At 36.8% G+C, this 19,996-nt stretch overlaps 1 protein-coding gene across 3 annotated transcripts in view; it reads left to right on the top strand.

The window, feature by feature from the left end:
- The first annotated feature begins 5,290 nt into the window (after positions 1-5,290).
- LOC139965307 (uncharacterized) overlaps positions 5,291-19,996 on the top strand; it is a 28,773-nt gene continuing 14,067 nt past the window's right edge. Inside the window, exons 1-3 of one of the 3 annotated variants that reach the window (XM_071967524.1) lie at positions 5,291-5,380; positions 7,486-7,696; positions 10,602-10,711. In XM_071967524.1, coding sequence (XP_071823625.1) covers positions 5,306-5,380; positions 7,486-7,696; positions 10,602-10,711 — 396 coding nt within the window. In that variant the 5' untranslated portion in view covers positions 5,291-5,305. Of the gene's footprint in view, positions 5,381-7,324; positions 7,382-7,485; positions 7,697-10,601; positions 10,712-18,051; positions 18,326-19,996 lie in introns of those variants that run through there. The other 2 variants (XM_071967525.1, XM_071967526.1) reach the window with 2 other exon arrangements.

Raw genomic sequence — 19,996 nt, forward strand, 5'->3', positions numbered from 1 at the left:
TTCACAATTTGCAGAATTTATTTCAAATGTTACGACAAAAACAAAATCAGTAAATAACAATTTAACATCAGCGTGCCACCGTTGAAATTGATATATTGCACTAAATTATCAGCGTGACAGAAAATATGTCAGCAAATTGAACCTTTGAGAGTATTCAGATTTGGGGTCAAATACTGATGACCTTTCAATAATAATTAGTTTTTAGGTTTTATTAAGTAGTTGTAAAGGAGTGGTGTGGCTGTGGGGACGTTGAAGGCGGCTCCTATGTGAAGGGGAGGGGGTGGGGTGAGGTCCTCTACCAGAACAAACAGATACTCAAACTTTAGACGTCAAATGTCGCTTTCAGAGGTATATTTAGTGGAAAAAGTAGGTCTATTTAACGATTTAAACATGGTTGCGCTAATAAATCTCTTGCTTTTTTGCAAAACGTCACCCAACCGAACGTTCCCCCAACTGAGGCGGATAACAACTCCCTGGGCGGAGGTGGTAAATGGGAGGGGGGGGGGCAACACATGCATGGTAATTGGTCTTATAACGCAAAGGCAGAAAATACCGTAGCACGGAGATGCAAAATATGGTAATCTTATCTTCATCCTTTTACATACACGAATTAAAGGTATAAACGGCTAGGTGTTGATCCATTCTGGTATGGTGGTACACGTAAAACATAACTGAAACTCAAAGAAAGTCCCACCCCACCCCCATCCCACCTTCCCCACGTAAAATGTAAATGATATACAGTAAAGAATAAACGAAACCTACGCCATCTTTTAGTAATGCAGAGATGATAGTCTTCAAACGTTTTAATCACGTTAACACCAACAGTTAAGCTTTTGTCAACTTCACATTTGGTCTGCAGGGATAGATCCACCTTATATTCAGTTCAAGAACCAAATTGATTTGTTTTTTCTTTGGCAATGTCAACTGTAAGCCCAAGTCTTAAACTCTTGTTAACACGATATCTTCGAAGGGATTGTAGTTCCAGTCTAATATAGGCTTTGAATGCAAGAAAGCTATTGCTTTCAGCCCTAAAAAATATGAAATGTCAAGATCCAGTTAGCTCTTGATTTATTTATTTTATCCAATAAACAAAAATACTTGTTATGTATTTCCATATTTGGTCCATATCTAGTAAAAGACCCTTGAAATTCATAAAGAAAATAACAATCCTCAGTCGATGCCTAAATATCAACTGACCAAGGTTATTGTGATATCATTTTATAGGCCTAGATAATAATTGACAAGAAATTTTTGAACCAGCTTGCTCTCCACCTCCACCCACCTATATCTCTCTCTCTCATCTGACTATTACTGCCGGATTGTATATGTACATCTTCTCAACAAGAGGCTGACAATATAAACTGTGTCTGCTAATGGTTTTCAGAATTGTCTCTCTAATAATTGAGTAAAGGAAGTTCCCGATAACTAAGCTTTCTTCATCCGGATATATCGATTAAGTCTATCGACTCAACAGGTAACATAATTCTCTGCAGATTACCAATGCTGTAGATAGATTCGTTTCCCTATAAATTACACGTACTTAAAATCAAAGCAGGGATTCTTGTACTTTTGGTAATGGAATCTCATAGTCATTTATGTTTCACTGACTGTAGGCCAAACGATGCTGGGATTTTATTATTATTATTATATATTTTTTATCGACAAGGGTAATGTGTTCATAAGTTTGGACGAATCTTCAGCGTAAAATTGCCGGTCATAGTTGAAGATATTGGGATGGCGAACCGGATAGCACGTGGTGTTGTAGAAATGGCAGTCCAGTTGAACAGGTCAATCTATCATTAGACCTATTTATATATATTTTTTTGTGTGGAAACTATGTAGCAACGAACGTTCCCGTGGTTTCGAAAAAAAAATAGGAGATACGCGACCATCTTGGAACTTTTGTTTTACATAATTTACGAATCTATGAGACTTCTGATCAAAGTCGTAACAACAGTGAGAGACGTAATTACCACAGGGTCGGCATTATACTGATCTTGGTAAGTTAAGAACATTTTCTTTTGTTTACTATCACGTAGGCTACGTTGTTGTTCAATACATTGACGCATTTATGAGTTGTTAAACAATGACATTTATCTAAAGTATTTATATATATGAAAGTAATACACCTAGCATGTAGGCGTTATTCTCAAGTGCTCTGATAATGCTGCCTATAGGCATATCTTCTCTGACTTGATGTAACCTTTAGGCAACCTTTTGTAGGTTACAATATGATACCGGTAAAGAAGCATATACATATTCACAGAACATTATAAGCTCAAGCACAGTGTTATTACGATAATTCATATATCGACGTATAGCGATCCTCGCGAACGTTATGATCCGGCTACGAAGGATAATGTAGCATGTCATAGCATGTTAGGGTAATGCTTTTATGGTCACAGTTACCTGTAAAGTAGGCATAGAAGAGGGAAGACAGAGAACGGAATTATAGACTATTATACAGACGACAAACCTAAGCTGATCGAAATAAGACATAAAAAAAACGGGAACTACTTTGATATTGGGCAATATACTCTTTGATCTTCAAAACATAACATCTTCCGCCAAGTAAATAAACTACCAAATATGAGTTTCTAAACATGTACACTGCATGCATGATAGCCACATTCGGAATCTAAGACCCTTATCAAACGAAATGGGTTCGATATTTCTTCAAATACAGGATTGATGACTCGGGCAAGTCTACTAAATGACACCATGTATATTGCTCCTGATGTTTTGTATGGCAGGTTTCTCATATATATATATATATATATATATATATATATATATATATATATATATATATATTGTATAATTTTATATGTTTTATGGATGGTATTTGCATATTGATGGTTGTCGTTGAGAGCCTGATCGTGTCCCGAGGACAAAGTTACGTCACCGATCCTCCCTATTTCACAATCTTCCTTTCGCCTTAAAGGTATGCTGTATTGGCCCCAAATATGCTAGATATTCAAATATGGTCACCTTTGGTCAAATTTTTAAGCTATTTGTATTACAACCTTCGAGGAAATTGTCCTCACTGGGACATTCAGTCATCTTGTGTGTTCCTTACAAATGTCTGAGAACAATTTGGAGAGTAAAGACCTCCAGGAAAGTACTTTTTGAAAACTTTCAGCCGTAGGTTTGTACCCTGTAAAAAGGGCCTACATATGTTGATAACAACCTTCTAATCCTCCTCTTCTCCCACCCTCACCCCACCCTCCCGCTCCCCACATACCCAATAGGGCATTCAAACAGCCAGATTTTGTTCAATGCAATGACCCCAAACTTTCAAAGAGTATACACCACTGCGTTGTTATCACGTTCGTAACAGGTTACTACACACAGACACGAGTTAACACTTCATAGCGTATAACACAATACTTCCTGTATTGTAATTGACTTTAGAGGTTTACACATGTGACCTTAAAACTGTAACAAAGACCGTAAATAAATATTAGGACAGTTAATGAAGAAGGACGCCGTATCGGGACTGTGACGGTCAACGGCTAAGGGCAACTGGACATCAGCTAATGTTAAGTACAACAAATTTAATTAGTAAGACCATGTGTGACAACGGTCATTAAATTAGGACGTAAAATATAGATCATAATGGCAATGAAAAGCTTCCGTAATTCGATTAACATCGAACGATGCCTTAAATGTTAATGACAACGTTAAGTTCGACTATGTTAAAGAGTGTAGGTCTACTAGCCCAATTAGTTTCATTTTCAATATCACTTGAAGTTTATTTGAGAAACTATCTTTTGAAACATTATTGGTTAAACAATTAAAATGAATGGATATGCCTATATATACGGTCAATTAAGACAGCTTTGCTAACAAACTTAATTAGGAAAGAGTTGACGCGGACTAATGGCTTGAATTGGGAGGCGGCCTTACAAATTCGTCATGCGTAAACTGCGTAGGAATTGTCCCTGCAGTGTACCCAGTTTGCTGTATATGAAATTAAAGTTATATCAATTATTTGTTAGAATTTATGAAAAAAAAATGAAATGAAAGTATCAAATTATAGATTAAGCATAGAACGAGGAAATGCACAGTCTTCATCAAATTATTAGTGAATTTCAGATCTTTTACGCATGTTCAAAGTGAACACATCGAAAACCAAAGATATTAAAGAAAGTATTGAAATGAGAGCATGACTAACTCACCGAAATGTTCTTTTTCGTCAGTTCGTCAGGACTATAACTTGCAATGATGATATAAAGGGATTAAGCGCATTCTGATGTGTCAAAACATAACAACTACCGTTTCGATAAGATATGCATGGAATGCGAAATGGGAGGGTACGGGAGGGAAAGAAGGGGGGGGGTATGTGCACTCAAATTTACCTTTATAACACCACATTTGCCACGAAAATGTCATTATTATGTTCGCAGTTAAAATGATTAGGGGTTGCAACTACAAATTACTTCAGCGAAGGACACTGGCATTGAATTTCATCTCTTCCTACCAGTCTATTTAAATGACCTCAATAAGAACGATATTAGCAAAGAAAATATTGACATTTCTCTGTTCTATTCGGAGGAGCTGGCGTCAAATCAAAAGGTTCCCCTGAAAATTCATTCCGGATTTCTAATACAAGTATAATGCAAAAATAGCAGTATATTTGTAGTAACTGCATTATGATGTACGCCATCACGTTATATGGCAAGACAAATAGGACTTTAACAGGCTACATCATGATTATGTTAATCTACACAATGATTTAAAAAGGAAAGGACATCGTTTCGTTACATCATCATCACTGCAATAGAGATCATACCATGGAATGTTTTACCGTAGCTTCTACATTATCATTATTGTAGTGCGCGTGCGCGCTACAATAGTGGCATTACTGGCCAAGTGAACGATACCTACAAGACTGGACGTTGAAACTCGAAGTTTCATATAGTCTCTGTACATTTGCAGTTTCAGAGGCAAGATACGTAGTCACTTATTCTGGGCCTGTCACGGCGCTCACAAGCGCCTTCACAGTGTAGGTACCTGCATGACTATTTACCCTGGTGTGTTGTCCGCCCAAAAAATAACACTTTTAACAACCGGAAAGTTCTTCCTAATACTGCAAGCACTCCACGCCCACTACAATACTGCGTATTTGCCGGCAAATGTAGTTCTAGTTATCATTTGGTTTTTACATCATCAACGTACAACACAACCTATAGTTCTTGGTCCTTAGAGCCGCACACGTTATAGAATTACCGTAAATTGCATTTTCCCTTTTCTTTCTTTTTTTCATGGTACGCATAGAGGGTCCCTGCTCGATAGTGCAACCATGCCCAGGTCTCGCCCACGAAAGGTTCGGAGGATGACAGCCCCCGAGATTATAACTCAAAAGAAATCTACCCGGGTAAGTTGTTGCGTGTACTTACACTAATTTCTATTTCTCCTAGCCTAGCACATAGTGTGGCGCTATTCATATTTAGTTAACACACATCATTACTTACAATTATTCTGATGAGGAAGGATTCAGTTGATTTCAGACGGAACCAGCATACTGTATAGTGAGTAGGCTACGTATACTCTATTCTAGCTTGGTTACCTTTAGTGGATTAAATGGATGAGAACTCGAAATATTCGTTTCAGGGGAGTTTGAAAAGGCTTATAGGTTGTCAGTTTACTTGTCAAAATTGTTATTACGCTTAGATTGGTAAATGCTTTTAAATTAAATTGTACCCTTCCTGGAGAATCCGATTGTCCAAGTCATTCCCAGACATCGAGGAGTCTTAAATTTAGACAATTAAATTCCATACCGTGAGCGAGAATGCTTCTACTGAGGATGCAATGAAAGGCTTATTGGAGTTTACCATGTGTCTTAATTATTTAACTTCCTATCAAATATGGTGGCAATATGAAGGACCTGTCATGGTTTTATATCTTCATAACTGATTTATTACATTGTCATATTCCCGTTATCAAGATAGGAACCTCACGTATCTAGAACAATATGATTTATACGACCCCATTGGATATTTTTTCCCGCAATGACATGTCAGCCTATACTCTCCCACGGAAGGGAAAATTGGAGGGGCGTCCCAATTTCTGAAGAAAACGATTCAGTTTGAGAGAAAAAAAATACCGATTCGTTGAGTATACCATTATAGCACATATCTAGCTACACCAGATAAGCTTGTTTAACAAGATAGTTATAAATGTGATACATCAAATTGATACCATGAAAAAAATTAATAAAGAAAGAAAAAAAAAACACGTTTGCCTTCATTCTTGTGTGCAAGGTATATATATATGACGTGAGAAATGTTATTTGTCTATTACTGTTACATATTTGTTTTAGAAAGGATATGGAATTTGCCGAGATATTTATAGATGTATTAATTTCATTAATTATGTAGACGTTAATTTTTAATACAATTGGTATACTACAATATATATAACCCATTCATGCACTTTCGCAGACCTGCAAGCTTTTCAATTGACCCCATCCGATATTGTTCCTTTATATACAGTGTAATATTCAGTATGTGATAACACATAGAATGTTCGCAATTCTATTTGAGCCGACTGTCAGGGCGAAGCAGATATATACCTATATTTATCATTACTGTTTGATGTAACGTAATTGGCATAGCGCCATAAATAGGACCCAGACGGAATGAATGACTGTTATTTTTCAACTGCCAACAATTGGCATTTGTTTCACATTCTAAAATGTTAACTATACAATCCAAATTGTCGTGTATAAACTTGTATACGATTGTAATTCAACACGTGGTTTGGGTGTGTTTGCGTGTGTGCGTGTGTGTGTGTGTGTGGGGGGGGGGGGGGGTGTCGGTTTGTACTTTTGTGAAAAATGCCAGGAAGTGCCTTTTTCACAAACTAAAAGTGATCTTTATTTTGAAAATTACTAATATTTGAGTTTTGCAATATTAAAAAGAACTCGTTGTTGAAGATAAAGATTTTGCTACCTACTATATACTTAATTGCAAAGGAATATGTTGTACGGAGTAATAGAGGATTTATTTTGTCGGGAATTCGTGGGGACATTTTGTAGTTGGCACCTCAAATCAAAGTCACTTGTCTCACTGTTCCTCGAATTCGTAACATACCCCTCACCCTCAGTATCAATGATCTTCAGACGCCCTTGTCAGGCAAGTACCGTACTTGGCACAACATATTAACAATACTAGACAATATGAGCAGGTGCGTCCATGAGTTAATCCGCAGTATATATAAAGTGTAGTTGTTTGCCAATCTTAAGATTTTGGCTTCGCTTCAATGTAACAAGTTTCTATGAAATGTATAAAACGTTCATTCTCGATCAACTATTCAAATACGATATCGAGTCACAATGTTTACATCGGTAAAGGCTAGAACGGCGACGTTTCATCAGGTAAATCCCCCTTCTGACCAAGTTTACCATCAACTAATTTCATTGGATGAATAAGAGTGTACTATCCAATCACAGACAATATTATATCTTTCCCTCCTATACAGCGCCGTGTACGTGTGAAGATGGCTGAGGACGAAACTCAACAACAGCCGAAGGATAATCCCTATTCTTTCAACTCTTTCGTTACAAGGGGTTCTCAAAATTTTGACGAAGTCGGTGACAGAAATCTATCAAACGAGACAAAAGATGCTCATAGCCGCTTCTCTTACCAAGAGAAGAGCAATTCAGCAAAGATCGTCGACCTGTTCGCGGAAGGTACGGTTCTAGGCCTATTACTTATAAGTGACTAGCCTAGGCTAGTAATTGGTAAGGCATAACGAACACACAACTTTAATGTTAGGATGTCGGGCCTAGTTTAGTGTATCTATTTTGTGTAAACGTTTCAATTACATTAAGCCTAAGTTAAAGGTAGTCTGGGTTTTAGAGTGTTACTTCGCCAAGGATAGGCATGTTACTTAGTAGCATTATGATTTGCATAGTAAGCAAATTTATCAGGGTAGGCACAGGTCTGTTGCAATGTTCAAACTAAGTAAGGTCAGTGATGTTCAGTAAGTACTACTACAGACAGTACAAGCTCACTAATTAACTTAAATACACTTGGACACACCAACCAAGAAAGCTACGTTTAATAGCTCTACTGGCTAAAAGTGAAACCCACCTTAAAATTTTCCATACCCCTGGCCTAAGTTGGCATACCCTTGAAAGCATTGCATTTTCACAGTGTTTCGTATCACTGTTGTTGTAGACCTGTGCGCAATTGGTTTATCAGACAGAATTTATAATAATTTTCCTCCATTTTTATCTATTTGAGCTTTTAATTTGACAAAATCATTCCGACGGTTACAATTTTTTACTGTGAACTTCCTTAATTTGCAAGGCAGTACGTTGAAGTTTAAGATATAGGCCCTATAGTAAAGTTACTCTGTTTGGTGGTGTCGTCTTTATTAAAAATTCATTAAATATACACGTTGAGTGCTTATGTGGCATATTAATGAACTGTGGTTATTTTCTGGGACTGCCAAATTTTGCAACAACTTAAAACTTAGCAGTGGTGCCTGCACCTTGCTCATGTTCAACACAATTAACTTAGAACTGCGGTTTTCACCAAATTTGCCAAGGTTTAGCTAGTATAGGTCATATGAAGGGTGATTCATTCAAGGTTTGAGTGTTTAAAGCACAGATTCATGAATGTCAAACAGGTTAAGTGGATCATTTTTACCTATTATCAGAAGTTACGGTGCAGACATTAATGGTAGTCGGGAACCTCAATTATGCTACAAAACTGCAAGCTGGACCCTACTCACACTCATATGCCCTAAGAGATACTGTACCTAAAATACTACAAGCAAATGACAAGGTACTGCGGACTAAATTACAGGTGGCGAACAAAAAGCCTTACAGAGCAATTTATGAGTACATTATTTGTCTTGAATCGTAAGGTGCAGTAAGGTGCAATGCTTGGGATACTACACAAGTATGGTATCAAATCTTGTTGGCTTCCCAGTTTAACAGAAAACGGTTAAGCATAGAAAGTTCATACAACAAACATGGCTTGATGTGTCAACCTACTGTACGTAAAGTACTTAACCAATGGATGCAATCAATGACCATAGGTGGATGAAATGGATCCAGTCCTATAATATCTCTGCTTGGGAAACATGCTCTTTATAAAGACAATGTAATTACAGTCTTGTAGCCTTTATCTTTCATGATATGCCCTCCCCCCCACCACTCACTACCTCCTCTCTTTCCTTCCTCCACAAGAGCTTACAGTTTGTGACAACATTGATTTTATCTCTAGAAGTGTTTTGCAGACTGTATGAAGTTTCACATGATAAAATTAAACACTGGATTAATCAATGGAAGTGTTTTCCAGACTGTGTGAATTATACTATCATCTCAGAGGAAGAGCTACGACATAAAGCAGGAAATTTGACTACTTTCCTGGGAATAAGTTTTGATTATTGGATGTACACCCTGCATTATACTGTATCAGCCATTGGTAACTGAGTTGAGATGGTAATCAGTCTATTATCAGCAGGCCACATCTGTGGGATTGTTTTTGTTACCATAGGGTTAACATGCGAATACAAGGAATATATTCATGTATTTGTGATATAGATGCAATTATAACTGAAGGACAGGCCAGTGAAACAAAGGCCAGTAAAACAAAAGGAGATGGTTCAACAACTGTAAAGAAATTTTTTCCCAAAAACCATGTTTAGATTGAAAAGTAAGTTACGGTCTACACATACAGAGATCTATGCAGTTATAATTATCAGGATAACAGCGTCGTAAATGAAAGTCAGGCCCTTAAAAGTCTGACTATATACACATCCTGTCATTATCCTCAAATAAACTTAATAATTTAATTTCAGCAAACATCTTTTTCTTCAGATCTGTTACTGTTGGTAGCCTTCATTCCCATCATCGTGACGAGAAGTCTGCATTTTGATCAGTAGATAATTAGATACCCAATTAATGTGCTATCACAAAGAATGAGCAGACCGTTGAAGGAATAAACATGTATTTGTTAGTCTGCATCTATAGCAACACACCTGCATGCTCCATTTTCACTGTTAATACAAAATATATAATTTGATTGATTGGTTTATTGATTGTGAGTTACTTTGCAGTATAAGGGCCTAAAAGAAGCCTGCACACACTCTGTCAACACACTGTGCACCTTTTATGGAAACGCAATACAATTTTTTTTCTTGCGGGTTTTTGAATTTTTCTCTGGGACGGGTGAAAGCGATATAACTTATGTGAAATGGTGGAATCATTGTAGCTTTTTTCAAAATGATGAATCCAGATTCATTTCCCATCAGAATCTTGCATCTGCATCGATTCTTTCATGATTTTATCAAAACAATTGACACTTTTTATGCCTCAGCTGCCAAAAACATTGCGGGGACAGCATCACTGACCAACCTGTAAGATCTGTGTGTTCATTCTTATCTCTCTTTTTATCGTCATTTCTGTTTTTATTTTCATAACTGTTGTATATTATTTTGTGATTTGATATTCAGTGGACAACTGGACGGGAGGCTGGCTGGCTGGCTGGCTGGCTGGCTGGCCGGCCTTGATATGCAGATATTTGTGAGGTCAAAGGTTGGCTAAAATGCAAGCTAAAATTTGTGTTCTCTTCTTTTTACAGAGGATGAAGTAGACGACGATGACAACCCATTTTCTTACAAAGAGTTCGTCAAAAAGGAGAAGAGAGTAGGAATTTATATCTCTGAAGGAGATGGAGAATCTGATGAGATGGTAAGAAGGTGGTCATTGAGTGATGTTTTGGAAAGCAAAATTGGGAGAGAAAAAAGGCTCTGTTTGCCTCATGAAGTAAGCCATTTTAAATACTGTAGTCTGCCAAGTGTATTGGAGCCACAGTGAATTTTAAAATGGCAGGGCTCATTTTGAAGAAAATTTTAAGGTTGTCCTTTGGACAACCTTGCCTTCATATTTGGTTGTCTGCAGGAATTTTTGGTTGTCCAAATGGAAGCAAGTTTGGATTTTTAAATTACTACAGTGTATCGATGTAGCCTTGTAGGTGAGTACGGTAACGTTAGGCTACGCAGGCCTAGTCTATCGGCCCGAGGCTTTAGTCTTACTCTTAGTGACTAGTCTGGACTTTGCCAAAATCTTGGACAGAACTGTAGTCTAGAGTTATAGACATTTTATGTGGTGTGTGGCACTGTTCACGATTAATCATGTTGGGTTGTGGGAATTCTCTGGTTGTGAAAAATTAATCATTTCCAGAGACAGAGGGTAAGCCCCGGGTATACAGCACGTTAGTGTTGGGCAATATTTGCTTTTTACCGTTACAATGGATAATTAAAAAATTATCGCGGTATATCCGTAATAACAAAAAAATTTCCTCCATCCAAAAACATTGATTCAAAGCATTAAAGATAATAGGTATTCAGGAATAGGACGGTGAGGTTGAGTCAGCAAGAGGGACTGAATGTTAGATGCATTTTGATGAAGTCTTTGCAAAGTACTGATTAGTAATAAAGGCAACCATGAACATCGCTAGCATCAAGTTAGAAAGGTCGCAAAAAGATTACATTGTATGGTTGTTTTCTGATAGCATGGTTATTGTAAGGTACATCAACAATTGCTACATTCCTAACCTGCCATTTCCTCTTTCTGTGAAGATCAGAATTGAAAAAAAGAAGAGAAACAGTATCTTGTCATTTGGGATAGAATTTATACAGTAGTTGGTAAGATGATTTTGAATAGCCCCCTCTTCTAAACTTTGCATAGTTCCCTCTGTATGAATTTTAATAGCCCCCTCTCTGTAATGGTGAAATACCATTATTTATGTACTGCACTTGAATGGACCTGGGATAAATGGGTACCAGTACAAAATGGACGTGTCACTTTGAAAATGTTCTATTACTTAAACAAATTCTTGTTTCATTGCTCTGGAGTGTGTTTTTCTAACTGTTGCTGGCTTTATTGATCAATGTTTTTTGATACTTATTGCCAAAAAAAACAAAAAAACAAAACAAACCCATTCGGTTCACTTTTTTCATTGATCGTCTGTTAATTAGCAGAATCCACTGTACTGTAGCTTAGCTTGACGCTAGTCAAAGCAAGTTTGAGCTGCTAAAGATCTCTAAGGGGGGGGGGGGGTGGGAGAGGGGCACGACAAGTTTTTTTTTCAAACTAATATTCAGTAAGTGTAAAGGCCTTATTAATGTTTCCATTTGATATCTAAAATAATTCTATCACTGCAGCTACGTATAAGTTACATGAATACAGAAAGTAAATTTGACTTTCCCTTCATTAGTTTAAATAAACTTGACTAGCCAAGCTAGTGGTCTGCATTGAACATGAATATGAGAGTTTAGTATAAATTTTGTTTATTTACTGTGCTTCTCTAATATCTGTCTTGACTATATAAAAAGGTGGAGACGAATTTAGAACTAGAGCTAATTTTAAGGATGTTTTTCATCTTTTGACAAGTTTGGACTTCTACTGGATCGAGAAGTTTAATAAGTCAGATTTGGAATTAAGCCTACAATTTGGTGGAACAACTTTGGAAACTGAACCAGAGTTTAAATGTGTCAGATTTAGACTTGGACCTGGTGTTTAATGTGTGAAATTTGGACTGAGGGTTATATTAACATAAATTCTCCAAGAATTTGAGAATCAGAATGTAGACATTGATATGGATAAGAGTAAAGGGGTTTATTTAAACATAACATGAGGTAGCTTGCTTGGATTGACGAGTGAAGTTAAGGAGGCTCAGGTCAGTTTAAATTAATTTAGACTAATACAAATAGCCCAGTTCAGTTTAAATTAATTTAGACTAAAACAGATAGCTAATGATAGCTAATTAGTCAGGGTGAATTAAGGTATTAAAGGTATACATGAAATCCTTTTATCAATTTACTTTAAACAGAATTATAATCAGTTATTTTACAAATTTATGAAAATGGCTTTATACTCACAGGGTTAATCAATTATTGCCTGTATAGTATTGTGGGATGAAAGAGAAAGGGGGGGGGGCAGGGGGGGAGAACAAGAGAAATGAGGTTTCTTTTACACACAGATCTCCAGAGGTTTATCCAGGTTAACATACAGTATATAATATATCAATGCAAATTTCCATTTTCCTGTGAAACAAGAACGATCACAGCTCGGGGGAAATTTTTGGTTTCCCTCGTTAGCATTTGCTAGTTCATTGCATATTCATGAGTGTTCATTAGTCGGTCTTTAAAATGAGGAAATTAACACTGTCACCATCAGTAGGTTATAGACCGACTGGAAGGATAAACTAAAGCAAAGAATGGTCGGTCAAGGATTGTTAACGGTACATCGTATGTAACGGGTGACTTCTGAATACCAGTACCCGTAGGCTGTGCGGTTGGATGACAGATTTTTTTACAAGTAATTTTTATAATATCTAAAAATAGACATTTGTCAGGTAAGGTTTGGTTTGCTTGATGGGAACAGGACAGTGTGCCTATCCTGTCATCCTTATTGCATCAGGTGAGTTCATTGTTTGATGATAGTCTGTAGAATTATTTTCTTCTGTACATGTCAATTTATTCTTCACCTGAAGTACCATGTAAGCTTTTACAGTGTTGTATATCCCAGGTAGGTAGACTGGGGGTCATCTAAAAGTCAAGATGTTTGCAAGGACTTAAAAATAAGAGTGATAAATAATATTTTAAGGGATCACTTCTCTAGTATCTTGGTACACTAGTGTGGTTTCATTTGAGTTGAATTAAGCCTGGGACACTACGTGGTTATGTTCCCAACTCCCCCTTCCTCCCCTCCCTCCCCCTCCCTCCCCCCTCCCCCTCCCTCAAGTTTATTTGCTCTTTGGCTTGTGATGCTTGATGTGTGTGGGGTTTTTCACTCATTTGCAATTATTGAATACATTGGCAAATGTACTGCATTGCATTTTTACGCTATACATTTTTGAGAATTGCATTGCAAATGATGCGATACTTGCTAAATCGAACACTGACTGGTACCCAATAGTACAATAGAACAATAGTACACTGCTGGGTTGTATTCCCCTCCACATGTGATTAATCATCCAAGAACCACTTGGATTCTCAAAACTTGGCTGGAAGACAGCAAAACAAGCCTATTTTTTATTTTGAAGGTATCTCTAATGATGGGTTTGACCTAACTGTTTTGCAATCTACAAAATTTTGTCATTCATGTTTTGGCATGTATGATACACTTACAGGTCGTACAAAGACCTTGGAGTAATGTTCAATGTTTAATGTTGAACTTCAAGTAATGTTTATCTGTTATAGTAACTCCATAGTGCATGTTGATATGATACTTTATACAGTACCTCCACTCTTGGAGTACACTATAGTACATGTTCCATTCAATGCATCTCTTCACTTTATTATTTGCGAGTGTGTTATTGTGATAGGTATATATTATACTGATTTCAGACATTTTGAAGTGACTTGTGTGAGGCAAATGAAATACAAGGACTTGAGTAGGGCAAATTGAATGCAATGACTTGTGTAGGGCAAATTAGGGCAAATAGAAAACAATGACATGAGTAGTGCAAGCTGAATATAATGACTTGAGTCTACATGGAACATCAAATACAATGACTTGAGTAGGGCAAATGGAATACAATGACTTGAGTAGGGCAAATTGAAAACAATGACTTGGGTAGGACAAATTGAATGCAATGACTTGGGTAGGGCAAATGGAATACAATGATTTGAGTAGGGCAAATAGAAAACAATGACTTGAGTAGTGCAAGCTGAAAATAATGACTTGAGTCTACAGGGAACACCAAATACAATGACTTTAGTAGGGCAAATGGAATACAATAACTTGAGTAGGGCAAATGGAATACAATGACTTTAGTAAGGCAAATGGAATACAATGATTTGAGTAGGGCAAATAGAAAACAATGACTTGAGTAGTGCAAGCTGAAAATAATGACTTGAGTCTACAGGGAACACCAAATACAATGACTTTAGTAGGGCAAATGGAATACAATAACTTGAGTAGGGCAAATGGAATACAATGACTTTAGTAAGGCAAATCGAATATAATGACTTGAGTAGGGCAAATCGAATGCAATGTATTGAGTAAGGCAAATCAAATATTATGACTTGAGTAGGGCAAATCCAATACAATGATTTGAGTAGGGCACATCGAATACAATTACTTGAGTAGGGCAAATCGAATACAGTGTGTGCACAATGTGAACTCTTTACTCTATGATAATATATCCTTTATGATATATAAAGTTGATGTTCATATATATGCGTGTAACTATAACATTGATATGCTGTACATTACCTAAAGCAGTATTTAATCTTTTGGACTAGTAGTAATTTGTCTTTTATAGGGAATGAATGTTAAGAATTAAGTAGGCTTTAATTGTTAACTTGTAATTTAGAAATGAAAGTTCAGAATTGATGTGAAAGAAACTCTGTGCATGGTGTTTAGAAAGAATGAATACAGTAATATTACCTTGGAGTTTAGAAAGAATGAATACAGTGATACCTTGTAGTTTAAAAAGAATAAATGCAGTGATTTGACCTTGAAGTTTTATAATCATAATAATAATAATAATATTCAGCAGTTATTTTTATGATGCTTAAGCGACCACAAATGTTGGAGAAACCCACAAGGGTTTGAAAGAATGAATACAGTGATATGACCTAGGAGTTTAGAAAGAATGAATACAGTGATATGACCTTGGAGTTTAGAAAGAATGAACACAGTGATACTTTGGAGTTTAGGAAGAATGATTGGAATACTAAAAGTCAAATTGACAGTATATATCACAGCATGCTGTATACGAGTATTGGGTTGGGCAAGTAGGAAGAAGTCTGTGTACTTATCTTTGGAAACTTTCCTGCAACTTCTTACGAGCAGTAAAAAGATTTCTGAAAAGAAAATGTTGTCAAGAATCCATCTGTATTAAGCATGACACCCATGGTACCACCTTCCAAATTAATTGAAATTTGTAATGGCTCACAATACATGTTATCCATGCGAGTGTAAGAGATGAAGGCAGTTTTAAAACCTGTATTGCATGAAGAGAGAATCTCTACTTTGCTTTAAATACAATGATATTTGCTGAATTATCCCAACTGTATCTAAATAACTCCAAGAGTACAGGTGACAATGCATTCATCTTCAAAGATTCATTTCTTGATTATTCCTCCATCTCAAAACTCATCTTCCAGTTGCCATAAATGAGGCCAATAAATGAGCTGGAAGAAATCAGAAAAACCCCCCAAAAAACAAAGTTATGAAACAGTTGAAAACTTAACAAAACGAGCTAAGAATAGAAACATGACATCAGATATATAACTGTGGGACCGTGATGAAGATTACATGTGTCAGTGGATGCTGACGTCACCACGGCGACAGTCATCTGAGAGGATGCTGACAATTAGTTTGTCCTGTCCTGTGGCATTTTTCGCTCCTTCAAAGAGGATATTATGATAATGGGGAAGGTATCGCTGGCTATCATTGGGTCTATGACGTACCAAATTTTGTTTATATCTTGTCAAGAATTCATTTATATACAGGTGTAGGTTAGCTCTTGGACAATTAAGTACTGCTTTGTGCATTCAAAAGTCTTTTTAATTTAATACAAAAGTGGTTTGATTGGATTTTAATGAAATATTCCAATTTCTTACCAAGTTAACAGTCATTTAATATTCATGTAAAATTGGATCATCTCTGTATATCTACATTAACTTAAAGGGGTAGATGTGGTTACAACCATCTTATGTACCCTAAGTTAGCAAGCTATGAACGTTTCCTAAGCACCATGTCAAAACCAACAGCCGGAGCAGCATTAAAACCTCCTGCAACCAGGCTGAAATCAATATCAAAGAAAAGACCAACAGTGACTCTTGTGTGAAATTGCATGTCACCAAACATGACATGCTACGCAACTTGGCTGGCCCCTCGCAGTGTGCTACAGTCCCCCTCACGGCCTCACCCCCGCCCCCCAATGTTCTAATTTTTCACAGTGCCCAATTCAAAGGAGAAAATGTAGTAACGTGTTCAATGTACTTTAATGTTAGTTGGCAGACCGCTGGATGCTTTGTCTCTGGAGATAAGTTTATCATATCTCCAGGTGCCATTCCAGTGGATAGAGTAACAGCGTCGGTCAAAGTTCAAGGTGCACTGTATCTTAGCAACTGTAATCCAATTATGTTTTCTGAGGCTGAAAAGTATACCTACTGTATATAAGAGACATATTATGTATGTATGTATGTAGTAAGCAAACAACAGAAGTAAGCAAAAACTGGGACATATTGTGTCATGGGAGTCGAGTCTTCAATCGCTCAATTTTTGCGAAAGGGGCAAAACTAGTAACTTGTGATGATGTGATTGTAACAACCCAAAAAAAGAGAAAAAACCCAAGACAGAGTAGAAATGGAATATTTGCCTTTTTTTTCAGAAAACTTTGATGCTAAACTTATATGTTTCGACAGATGATGTTGGAAACTAATTTTTAAATTTATTTTTGCCGGCTGAAAAATTGCTAAAAACTTTTTCAAGAGTACTTTCAGACCAATTTTTTCCCCCTTAGAAACGTGGGGTGTCCAATTAGTTATTTAAATGCCCTCAGTGACGAAAAAGAGACATTTCAATATGTGAGTAAAATGCATAGACCTTTAACTTTCAAGATGTGTGTGGCCATTATTTGACTTTTCTAGCACATTTGGGGGCAGTACCAGTCAAAGATATTTTCGTGGGAAGAGAACATTCACCTGGCGCCGATCGCCATACCCAATGTTCAGATGGTACGGTCAGTAAGGAGCACCGAAGACTAAAGTCGATCCCTTTAAACATCTCGTTTACGTCACGAAAAAGATTGAGTCATATCTAAATCGGAGAGCTGTCACCTAGGTTTTATAGATTTCAAGGTAACTTGGCAGAGTTACAGAGAGAGGAAGTAGGAATTGATAATTACACGATTTCACACCACAGTCAAGAAGGCCCACCGAATAGATACCCGCCACAGTGTATACGTATAGTCCTATATATTGCACTTATATATACACGTATATATATATATATATATATATATATATATATACATCTATATAAAGGCGGTCGAAACTCGGGAATGACGGATGTAAGAGTAATGAGTCGCAGGTGAACTCTATATGGAAAGTCTAATCTGGGTGCAGTCTCACCCTAAACAGGACGTTTGATTAATATCCCCCGATCCGATCACAAGGATACTGGGAATTTGCTGCGTGCTGTCGTGCGGTAAATGAGTCTTTGGAACATGTTTACGGTGGCACTATGAAAGAGAAAAAGTTTACTTTTGGTGGTAAAATCAAGATTTTGAAAAAAGCATGGGGAACATCTGGATCGGCCAGCAAACAGAACAACAACGCTGAGGTACAGTAGATTCAATCGTGGCATTTGTAAATTTGTAAAATGTGTGGTTACAGTACTTAGTAGAATTATACTGCAGCTATGAGCTGCTGGTGGTGGTGGTGATATTACAGTAAACAGAAATATTTTTTTTTGCCGTGTGTTGCAATGGGTTTCGTACAGAATTACAGTTAATTCACTGTTTATTGTATATATATATGGAAGTTAGGACTGCTCAGTTTGTAAAGTTTGTAATGTTTGTATACAGATTGTATATCGCGTTAAAGTTGATAATTTAATATTGTGTAAAAGTTAAGTTGGCCTGACGTTTCAATCCTAGCAGGGTCTTCTCTTGTATTTCAGCCTCTGCAGAAGATCCTGCTAGGATTGAAACGTCAGGCCAACTTACTTTTACACATTCTCTTACACAGGCTCTTTAGTGGATATAGGCAGTTTGCTAACAGTTTTGTTTTATTTTGATAATTTAATAAGACTAGGTTTAAGAGAGCAGGATCACATATATATGGCAGTAGGTGAATTAACTGTTGCGTCCATGCTCCAAGAAGGAGTGTTTCATTTGTTGTCAGAGATTGGTTATTATTTCTTCAAAGTTCTCAATTGCTTGCAGTGGATTCTCTCTGTACTGTACTTAACAGTTAGTATCTATGGTAACTGAAATAATATACATCTTGCCGAAACATGATTGAACTTTTCATGTTTAAAGTTGGAGATATCGTTCTGTATCCTTCAAAGTAAGTTTACCGGTTTTTCGTTGGAATACCTGTCGTCAAGTTTGTAGCTCTGACCGGAATATAATTTACAGTACATTGTTCAAAGGTCATTTTGTCATTAATGTATTTGTTGCTGCTATAATAATAACAATAATAATAATTGAGACTTATATAGCACCAAATCAGTAGACAAAATTCACTGCTCAAGGCGCTTTACAAAGAAAGCAGATTAATTTACAAAAGAACAAGTGAAAAGATGGGTCTTAAGTAGACTTTTGAATGTAGAAAGTTTAGAGCAAGTTGGAATGTGATCTGGTAACTTTTTTCCAGAGATAAGAGCCAGAGTATTCGAAGCTTCTGTAACCATAGGTCTTCAAGCGTGGTTTAGGAACAGTTAAATACAGATTGTTGGGGGAACGAAGTGTGAGAGTTGGAATACATGGCAAGACAAGTTGCGACAGGTATACAGGCCGTTCCCGATGATAAGCACAAAAGGTGAGAAGAAGTAGTTTATACTGAATTCTGAAGCTGATAGGGAGCTAATGAAGTTCCTTCAGAAGTGGAGTCGTTCGGCATTTTCTTCCCTTCCTTTTCATTATACGGGCAGCGATGTTTTGGATGTTTTGAAGTCTATGTTTAATATCTAGGATCAGTTTCTGGATCATAATTTTAACTGAGTGTATGCGTACAGTCAGTTTGTTCTGAGCCAATCATGTGTGTTGAGCAGACTGACTGACTGCTGTATGGTTTTTCACACTATACTGCAAAGAAGTCCTGCAGTCACTGAAAGTACAGTAATTTCAAGACTGTACATTATTCCTAAGACTTCTGTTTCAATATTTCTCACTAGAACAGACCCACTAAATCGGCTGAGGATATCATTTCTTAATCATTGGTCTATAAATGTTTATTGCCTGTGTAGATGTCAGCTCCCGCCTAGGTACGAAATTTTTGACCAGATGTA

This window comes from Apostichopus japonicus, chromosome 3 (assembly GCF_037975245.1).
Source record: "Apostichopus japonicus isolate 1M-3 chromosome 3, ASM3797524v1, whole genome shotgun sequence".
NCBI lineage: Eukaryota > Metazoa > Echinodermata > Holothuroidea > Aspidochirotida > Stichopodidae > Apostichopus > Apostichopus japonicus.